The 10,788-nt window shown below is 35.5% G+C and overlaps 1 protein-coding gene and 1 long non-coding RNA gene across 2 annotated transcripts; one reads left to right on the top strand and one right to left on the bottom strand.

The window, feature by feature from the left end:
* Positions 1 to 1,274: 1,274 nt before the first annotated feature.
* LOC122304774 lies at positions 1,275 to 1,697 on the bottom strand. The gene has a single exon (XM_043117040.1). The coding sequence runs from the start codon at positions 1,695 to 1,697 to the stop codon at positions 1,275 to 1,277; it is 423 nt and encodes a 140-aa protein (XP_042972974.1).
* Positions 1,698 to 9,253: 7,556 nt separating this feature from the next.
* Positions 9,254 to 10,143, top strand: LOC122305643. The gene is made up of 2 exons (XR_006241187.1): positions 9,254 to 9,445; positions 9,827 to 10,143. It is a non-coding gene; the product is annotated as an uncharacterized LOC122305643 (long non-coding RNA).
* The last annotated feature ends 645 nt before the right edge of the window (positions 10,144 to 10,788 follow it).

The raw sequence follows: 10,788 nt of genomic DNA, 5'->3' as shown, positions 1-10,788 counted from the left end.
ACACGCACCCGTAAGACCATTTATGCCAATACACAGGCTTTTCATACTATTTCACAAACACACGTGCATGCACCATGCAATGCCATAACAATGCATAATAAAATAATCCAACAACATAAATCAAATAAACAGGCAACTCCGTCCTCCATCCATCTGACCCCCGAACTCCTCGGACTCAGTCCGGAATCAGCCAACAAACAGATAAAATTATTGAATGAGCAATATATATTTAAATCTGAAAATAGGGTTTGGAAAATACTTACAGCGCTATATGACAATTTTAGAAAACACGAGGCGTTGCAAACGGCGGCGAAAAAGCAACGTCACAGTGAAAATTCACTGTGGCCGTGGGTTGTGAAAAACCCACTTTTGAACGGGGACAAACTAGGGCTTGGGATTGATAGGGAATGGTTTAAGGATGATTGTGAAGCTATTGGAAGTGGTGGTTGGCCGTGGGTGGCGGCGAAAACGGCGGTGGGAGGTCGGATTTTCCAAAAAGGAAAGCTAGCTCGTAGGAGCTGTTCCGGTGGTCGTTGGAGGCCGGAAATAGGTGGGTTAGGACGGCAAGGGACCGGTGATGAAGTGGTGAAGAAATGGTGGCCGGAGGTGGAGCGACGGCGGCGGATCGGAGCCAAAGCCGTGCGGGCTTTAAAGGGATTTTCCGGCCAAACGGCCGGCCGGATGGGGGTGAGCTTCGGTGGGGAGGTGCGCCGGAGGGAGACGAACCGAATGGTACCGGCGGTGAGCCACACGGTGGCCGGACGGCGGTAGATCGGGGGTGAGAGGCTTCCGGCGTGAGGGAGAGAGAAGAGAGAGAGAGAGGCCGGGGGGGTCGACGTGGGGAGAGAGAGGGAAAAAGAAAAGAAAGAAAAAAAAAAAAGAAAAAGAAAGGAAAAAAGAAAGAAGGAAAAAGAGAAAAAGGAAAAAGAAAAGGAAAAAGGAAAAGAGATGTAGGGAAAAGACGAGGTCTAATCCTCAGTCCGGGAAAAACAACACTAAATCGCCGCGAAGATATTAAAATCTGTAAACAACTAAAAGAAATAAAACACAACATCAATTAAATTAAAAACAATTTTAAAACGCAAATAAATTAAAATAAATAACTAAAATATTAATTAAAATAAAAACAACTATTTCAGCGAAAAAAAAAACACTCAAAAGCGGGTCATCACAGGTAGGGATCATGTTTAGGTTGATACCATGTTTTTTTTTTTTTTTTTTTTTTTTTTTTTTTTTTTTTTTAATAGGAAAACATGCTTCATTAAACAAAAAACTTACAAAGTACTTGAATCACTCCAAAGAATATTAGAAATTACATCGGGATATGCTCCCCACCATAAACTAATATTCTGCACACTTAAACCAAACTTGGCAAGTGAATGTGTTGTTGAATTGCAGCTTCTAATAACATGTTGTACTTGACAGGTACCAAAGCGTGTCATCAACTCCTTAGCATCTCTAACAACATTGCCAAAAGTAGCCTGTGAAGATCCTTGCATATTGAACTCTTTAACCACCAGCAATGAGTCACTTTCAATCACAAGATTTTGAATACCAAGAAGAATGCAGAACTGTAATCCTCGAAGAATAGCTAAAGCCTCCACTTCAACAGCAGTCATAACAGAAACTTCTTTCTTTGCAGCAGACATTATTACCTCACCCTTTGAATCCCTGAAAATAGCTCCAATTCCAGCCATTGAACCCGTAGAAGAAAAAGCACCATCTATATTGAGTTTAAACACACCAGCTGGTGGGGCTTCCCATCTACATTGCTATCTAATTACTGAAACAGATTTAGTTCTGAGTTCCTTATAAGACTTCTGCATTGCTAATGCATTTCCAACAATGGTCTCGACATTAACTTCCTTTGCCTCAAACTTCTTCATATTTCTTTTATACCAGCAGCTCCTGCATATCAGAAAAACAGCTCAAGCATATCAGGTTCCATATTCAGTTGCAGTCTCTGAACTATGTCAAGAAAAGTATCATACTCTCTTATAGCTACCCGTGAAGGGAAATACAGAGACCATACCTCTTTGATGGAAGGACAAGAACAAAGTGCATGTACTATATTTTCTGTTTCTGCATTACAGAAATCACAACCCTCCTCTGTTAACACCTTCTTCTTCATTAAATTGGATTTAGTTGGTAGAATCCCTTTGGCAGCTTTCCAAGAAAAAATTCTCACCTTTGAAGGGAGCTTCATATTCCATATATATTTCCATACCCTTCTTAACACCATAGCATTAGAGGATTCACCATTCTGTCTATTTGAATATAAAGAATGAAACATCCTATAAGCACTTTTGACAATATAAATACCATTAGCTTCATTCTTCCAACAGACTTGATCCTCCCCATCTTGAGTAAGCACAATCTTCAAGATTTGAAGAGCTATAGGTGGTGTAAACAGAGAATTAATCTTTCCCACATCCCATACTCTTAAATTAGCAACAAATAAAGAGTTGACAGTAGCATCCTCCTCTCTAAGCCCATCTGCATTCTCACTTATGAAGGACATATTCTGCTGTCTTAGAACAGTTTTAAATCCAGGAACCCATGAGTCTTTCTATATCCTGACTTTTTTTCCCGAGCCAATCCTCCACTAACATCCCTCTTGCATTTTATTCTTTGTTCCCCAAATACCTCTCCATACAAAAGAGGGATTATGACCCAAAGCAGCATCAAAAAAATGTGTTGTGGTGAAATATCTAGCTTTGAAGATCTTGTGAAGTAAAGAATCTGTATTTTGCATTATTCTCCAACCATTTTTTTCCAAAAGAGCATCATTAAATGGTCTTAAATCCTTAAATCCCACTCCCCCATTATGTTTTCTATCACACATCTTAGCCCAACTCATCCAATGTATTTTTTGCTCTTCTTTTCTTTGACCCCACCAGAATTTTGCCATCAATTGTTCAAGATCATAGCACAAAGAGGAAGGTAATTTAAAACAGCTCATTGCATAGGTTGGAATTGACAATGCTACAGCCTTTATAAGTATTTCTTTCCCTCCAGCTGAAAGCATCTTCTCTTTCCATCCTTGTAACTTCTTCCAAAATTTATGCTTAATATAAAAAAAAGCCCTATATTTTGCTCTCCCAACCAAAGGTGGCAACCCCAAATATTTCTCCAATTGCTGGCTGTTCTGCACTCCCCATAGCTCAAGGATTTCATTTCTTGTTACAGGTACAACATTTGTACTGAAAACAATACATGTTTTTACTCTATTGATCATTTGACCTGAGGCAATCTCATAACAATGCAAAAGATGTTGAATTCTCTGGTTTTCATACACATTTGCCTTACAAAATAAGATACTATCATCAACAAAAAGCAAGTGTGATAGTCTAGGAGCACCTCTGCATATTCTTACAGGTGTGATCTCACCATTCCCTTCTGCCTGCTTGAGCAAAGATACAAGACCTTCTGTGCAAAGAAGGAACAAATAGGGGGATAAGGGGTCCCCTTGTCGAAGTCTTCTAGAAGGAATGATAGGACCTTTTGGCTCACCATTAATCAAAACTAAGAAAGATACAGTTTTGACACACATCATCACAAGATCAATCCATTGAGTATTAAAACCCATCCTAGACATTACACTTTCAATAAAAGACCATTCCACTCTATCATAAGCTTTTCTCATATCCAACTTAATGGACATATAACCCTCTTTTCGATTTCTTTTTTGTCTCAAATAATGCATCACTTCATAGGCTATAAGAATATTATCTGAAATGATTCGGCCAGGTACAAAAGCACATTGTGAAGTAGAAATAACCACATCAAGCACTTGTTTAAGCCTATTTGCTAGAACTTTAGAAATCAACTTATACACTACATTACAAAGGCTAATAGGCCTAAATTCAGAAATCATTTCAGGCTTGCTTTTCTTTGGTATCAGGGTTATAAAAGTATGATTTAGAGAAGAGGGAATTGTACCAGTTCTGAGGGCCTGTAGAACAGTAGAGGTCACTTCATTTCCTACAATATGCCAGTATTGTTGGAAAAAAAGTGGTGGCATACCATCAGGTCCTGGTGATTTTTAAGGGTGCATCTGGTTTAAGGCAGCTTTGACTTCCTCTCTTGTAAAATCTTTTAATAGCTCCACATTTATATCCTCGGTTACTCTTCCTCTCAGCCCTTCCAGGAAATTCAGCTCCTCATTCGAATTGCTACTTTGTTGCTCTGATTGAAACAAGTTTGGAAGTAGGAAAGAATTAGTTGATTTCTGTCCTCACCATGCTGCCAAATCCCATCTTCGTTTTTCAGGCTTGTAATCCAGTTTTTATTTTTTCTTTGTGATCCTTTATGATGAAAGAACTTAGAGTTACTGTCACCACCTTTGAGCCATAATGCTTTTGCTCTTTGGCTCCACAATATCTCTTCTCTTTCTAACCAAACCTGAAGTTGATTCTGAGCCTTCTTCATTTCTTCTCTTGTTATACTACTTGGTTCAGCTAACTAAAATCTTTGAAGAGACTCTCGAGCCCTTTTGATTTGCTGTTTCACATGCCCAAACTTCTGTCTGTTCCATGCCTCCAGCCCCTTACTGCATATGCTCAGTCTGTCAAATGATAGAACCAGTAGGCCTATTTGCATGAATTCCTTGCCAACATCTTGATATAACATCTCCACATTCATCATCCTCCACCCACATTGCCTCAAATCTAAAAAGCTTGTGTCTATATTCATTCTCAGCAGAGCTTGGTACAAGAATGATAGGCACATGGTCAGAAGATGCAGCAACACCATGCACTACTCGAAAATGGGGAAAACATGCTTTCCAAGAAGGAGTAGCAATAAACCTGTCCAGTCTTTCACTAACCACCCTATCTTCATATCTTCTGTTACACCATGTATATTTCTAGCCCTCAAACCCCAAATCAATCAAATTGCAATCATCAAGGACACTTCTAAAAGCTTGCATTAACTTCTCTGGTCGTGGCCTGCCCCCCAACTTTTCTTGTTGACTGAGTACTTCATTAAAATCTCCACATATCAACCATGGTATATTTCCTTCTACCCTCAGTGTTCTAAGTAAATTTCATGTTTCCTCTCTTTTTTCAGTTTCTGGGTGTCCATACAAACCAGTGAATTTCCACTCCATCCCTCCATCATTCTCACTAATTTTGGCATCAATGTGAAACAAAGAGTAACTTGTTATAGATAACTTTATTTCCTTCCTCCATAATAATGCCACACCACCTTTCCTTCCATCACTATCCACTACAAAACAGCATTCAAACCCAACTCTCACACGAACTCTTTCCATCTGTCTACTAGTCAACTTTGTTTCCATTAAAAATAAAACAACAGGACCTTCTCTCCTGACTAAGTCACAGAGAGCTCTAACTCCTCGTGGGTTCCCAAGCCCACGAGAGTTCCAGCTTATAGTTTTCATTGTTCTCGGCGGGGCTGCTGAATAGCCACCACCATTGGGTTTAAGCTGAGATCTTCACTTTCAACCATTACTCTCCTACCTCGTTTTTGAATAGAAGAAGGCAGTTGAGAAGCCTTCCTCTTACCTTTCACTTCTGTTACCAGAGACACTCCAGTATCTTCATGAGCTGCATGACACATTCTGACCCACTTTCTAATAGGCCTGCCCCTCTTTGATTTTGGTTGTGTTTCGACCATAGCCTCCTCTCCAATGGGCTGAAGCCCACTTGTATTAATCATCATTTGGTTAGCCACTATATTAGTATCTTCATATGATGGATACTGAACCCTTTCCTCTCTGTCATGCTTAGAGGAATCCTGTTGAGTTGGCATATCAGTTATAATAACAGGAGTCATCATAGCCATATTATGACATGCTACGTTATCGCCCATTAACTCTTCCTCCCGTAATTCATGCATAACAGAAACATCAAATAACTCTTTCTCTTGTAACGTCTCCTGGTTCTCCTCTCTCTTCTCTGTCGATTCCATACCTCCCAGCTAGATACCAGTGGCCTGTTGTTCACTCTCTGATGAAACTTTCGGTGTAGACTTCCGATGAGCTAAAGCCTGAGGTTCAATACTTTCCTTCCCTCTGCGTTGCAATGATCCAGCATGTAGCCAAGGCCCAAATGGTAATTGATCAGCAACCCGTGTCTCTTGAGGGCCAGCAACCTCACAGTCTTTAAGTTGATGGCCAAGTTTGCCACACCAGTAGCAAAAGTTTGGCAAGCGTTCATAGACAAAACGGATCCAGCATATGCCATACTATCCCAGATTGACTCTGACACCACGCATAAGGGGCTGTGATATATCCATCTTGACTCTAATTCTCAGGAATTCTCCCCATGCAGCCTCTCCTTGTTCACCATCAACCTCCTCCACAGTTCCTATCTTGTTACCAATAAGGCGTCCCACCTCCTCATTCATAGCATTTAACGGCATCTCATATAATCTAATCTAGAAAGAAGCTTCTGAAATTCTAATTTTTGTTACTTGTCGATCACCTTTCAGACGTTGCAACAGAACCAAGTTTTGATCAAACGACCAAGGTCCCTCACGAAGAACACGTTGCTTATCACGCTCATCCACAAACTCCACCAGAATAAGTTTGGGCCCCAAATCCTTAAAACTCACTTTATGAACAGGTTGTCATACTTTCCTCATCATGCTCTTGAGGGCTTCACGATTATAATACCGATCCGACAACAATGACATCACCAGACAACGTTCACCACATAGAATATTTGGTTCCAAAACATTAGGATCCACATGAATCTCACTTCTCTCTTTCTCGGATAGAGACAAATGTTGATATAAGGATTCAATCTCATCTGCCATTGAGACAGGAGATAAAAGAAAAAAAACCTACACTGGGACAGCGGAGAGAACCTCTACGCAAAGAGGAAGAACCTAGGTTGATACCATGTTAAGAACTCAATCCTTTGTATTTTAGTAACGTGAATTTTACATTGATAATGGTCAAAATAAGTCGATAAAAGGAACAAATCTATCTAAGGTAACTAACTGAGTATGGTATGAATTTACAATTACAAAAGTAACGGCTAATTTATCCTAAAATCATGGTGTTAAAAAAAATGGAGGAGATCTTGGCTTGATTTATGGAAGTGATCTGTCAATACTTCAGGTCTCGAATTGGATCTAAATTGTGTCTCGAAACAATTTTTTTTTTTTTTAAATTTAATGATTAAGGAAGTGATTTTTAGTGATATTTTAATTTTTTTAAAAAAAATTAAGAATATAAGAAAAATGAATGAAACCGAAAAAAAAAAAAAAAATTCTTCTACTTCGATGGGTTTTCAGGCATTACCCATAATTATATATCATCTCCAATGTTACAAATGAGTCTTTTTAGATTTTGTTTGGTTAGACAATTTATTAAAAGTTAAATAAAATATTATTATAATATAATATTTTAAAATAATTTTTAATTTAAGATTTGAAAAAGTTAAATTATTTATTATATTTTGTATAAAAATTTGAGAAAATTATAATGATTATATAAAATAAGATAGTTTGATTTTTGTAACTAAACTAGCCCAGTTTTTCTTATTCATATCTTTTGATTTTCTAAACTCCTTTATTTTATGTTTTGTAGCACAAGTTGCATACTATGTCTCTTTCATTTCAAGTAGGTCCAATTTTACATATTCTAATAATTCTTTTATTTTAGTTTTTTTAATCAAAACTTTCTTTATAATCAAGACAAACAAATTAGAACCATATCCCTGATATCCCTCTCTCACGCACGTGTATACACACATACAAGTTTGCATGTGCATAGATACACTCTATAAATAAGAGTGGATTAATAGGGAGAATTAAAGCTGTTTTTATTTTTTATTTTTTCAATACTAAGAATATTTTGTGGATACATAATTATTATGACTTATGACTATCTAAGACTATTAAGTTGTCTTGTTTGTTGAGAAATGATGGCCACTCAATGATCTGTCACTGTTTGTCCAGCACGCCAATTTTGAATGAATAATGATAGACAAGCCATATTTAATTTGTAACTTATTTTATAATAATATTTTAAAATAAGAATATTTTTGTAAAGCAATATTAATTTTACAAATTATTTTATAAAAGTATCTTACATTTGAAATATAATTATGTAAAATATTATGAAAAAATGTTGTATACAAATCATTTTTTAATTTGAATGTACTAATTGTACTGTTGCCTAATCCTTTAAAAGTAATTGAACCTACTTGGGATACAAAGTTCAGTTTGAGCTCTTATTGAGATTGGAGTCTATAATTTTAAGGTTGTGTTTGGTTGGCAATCATACTTCAATCTATCTCAAAGTAATCAATGATATTATTCACTTTTTTTTTTAACTTCTTATATATAAAAAAAGAAGAAGATAAATTTATCTTAATCTATTTTATACATTTAAACATAAAATTTTAATTTATTTATATTTAAATACATCTTAATTATACTAAAACACTAATCAATTCAAATTATTTGCTATTTTCACACGCTAAAGTAGCCTTATGATTGTCAGTACTATCTTATAATATATTCGACTTGGGGTCAATAAAGCAAACAAATCTGCCAAACTAATTATATTGTGGACCTATCACTGTGAATAATTGTATATCTTCCCCAATGTTACAAATGAGTCTTTGTAAGTATCGTTTGGTTAATTTTTATTAAAAATTAAATAATATAATATTTTAATATAATTTTTATTTTAAAATTTAAAAATATTAAATTATTTATTATATTTTATCTAAATATTAAAAAAAAATTATAAGAATTATATAAAGTGAGATAATTTAATTTTTATAACCAAACCAACCTAATTTTCCTGTTTCATATCTAAATCAATTCAAATTATTTACTATTACCAAATTATCCAAATGCAGCCTACTCTCGTAAATCAAGACACATCCCCATGGGCCACGGGCCCTTATGGACCATTACGAGGACGGTTCTTCTGCAGTGATTCTTATGCTCCTCCTTGTCAGTATCTCATAATATCTTCGCATTGACTTGGGTCAATAAATTCAAGCAGATCAGTCCTTTTCTCGCCCTATACACTTCATTTTCTCTCCCATCTTTGTGAATAGTTGTATATCTTTCCCAATGTTACATATCGGTCCTTTTACTTTTCCTGATTCATATCTTTTGGTTTTCTAAACTCTTTTCTTTTATGTTTTGTAGCACAAGTTGCATGCTAGGTCTCTTTCATTTCAACTAGGTCCAATTTAATATATTCTAATAATTCTTTTTTTTTAATCAAAATTTTCCTATAATCAAGACAAACAAATTATAACCATATCCCTCGTATCCTTCTCTCATTCATGTGCATAGATACACTCTATAAATAAGAGTAGATTAGGAAGAACTAAAACTACAACAACTTATATACTCTCCAATATGAAGGCCTTCTACATAGTAAGCTTTCTTTTGGTTTCCATCATCTTTGTTCCTTCCTCTATAACAGCTCGAGAACTATCTCAGAAAGGTGAGACTTCCAATTCTCATAATTTATTTATTTATTTATTTATTTTGCAACACTATAAATATTTTGTGCATACATAATTATTATGAATTATGACTGTCTATTAATACTATTAAGTAGTCATTCACATAAAGGATGTTATAACTTTAGTGATCTAATTTGTCTATCGGTACTAGTATCTATGCAAGTATGACAGCATGGATCCATTATGTAATCCCTAAGGCAGATCTATTCCTTAATTTTGGAATACTTTGTTTAAAGATGATTCTGATCTACTACTATCTTCAAACCAATTAACTGCAATTCCTCCTCACATTTTATTGTTACAACTTGCAATTGAATATCTTATAACCCGATACCATCTTTCTCTCTCTCATTCAACAGAAGAAAAAAGGGCACTAGTAGGGTATGGTGCGGTTACTTCTTGTGCCCTCAATCCGAAGAAAAGCTGCCCGCCTCCACCGCCAAAGAAGTGTAGCCGATACATTCGCAAATGCCCTCCTTGAAAAAAGATGGTAATTGTATTAATTAAGGTGGATATTGTAATGAAATAAGAGTGAATGCATGGCAAAGAAGAATAATTTGGCTTTGGTTATTATGTTTAGTTGTCGTTTTGGAAAGTACTATATATGTATATAGAATACAGTGTAATATATGAATATGTGTGTACGTTTTGAAAGTATGTAATTTTTCTTAATTTTCCTAGTGTCTTTTAAACAGTACCCATGTCTCTTAACTGATGAAAGTCAATTTATTTGCTTTTCTGCAAGGCTTCCACGTAATAAACACCAAAAAAAGTAAACCTCATAGGAATGAAAGAATCATCGAATATCTTTCTTTCTTTCTTTTTTCTTTTTTTTTTTTTTTCCTTTGACTTTTAATTTAAGAATTTTTAAGGAGTCATTATAAGAGAAATGGGCTAAAAAGAATAAAATAGAAAAATTGAGGTTACGAGGAAGTAGCTGAGAACTATTGATCATATATATATACATATCGAAAAATAGAATAAAATTGGCAATTTTTTTTGTTTTTAGAAGAGCCGGTAGCCACACACATAGCGGTCTCGTCCAAAGTTTATTAATATGTTCTCACTTATGACGGAAGAATACCGTGGTTACAAGTAAAGCATGTGGGAGATTACAAATAAATAAATAAAACCCTCCCAAATACAAATTAACAACCTTAAAATAAGAAAACAAACTAAACAAGCCTATAAAAAGAGCAAGACAAAACATGCCTATATAATAAAAGACCAATAACCTCTAAACAAACCTAAAAAACCACAATCAAAGAACAAAATAAAAAAGAACATCAAACCAAGATAAAATCGATAAAAATTAATGTCA

This window comes from Carya illinoinensis, chromosome 3 (genome assembly GCF_018687715.1).
Source record: "Carya illinoinensis cultivar Pawnee chromosome 3, C.illinoinensisPawnee_v1, whole genome shotgun sequence".
Lineage (NCBI taxonomy): Eukaryota > Viridiplantae > Streptophyta > Magnoliopsida > Fagales > Juglandaceae > Carya > Carya illinoinensis.
This window is presented reverse-complemented; position numbering and strand designations above follow the sequence as displayed.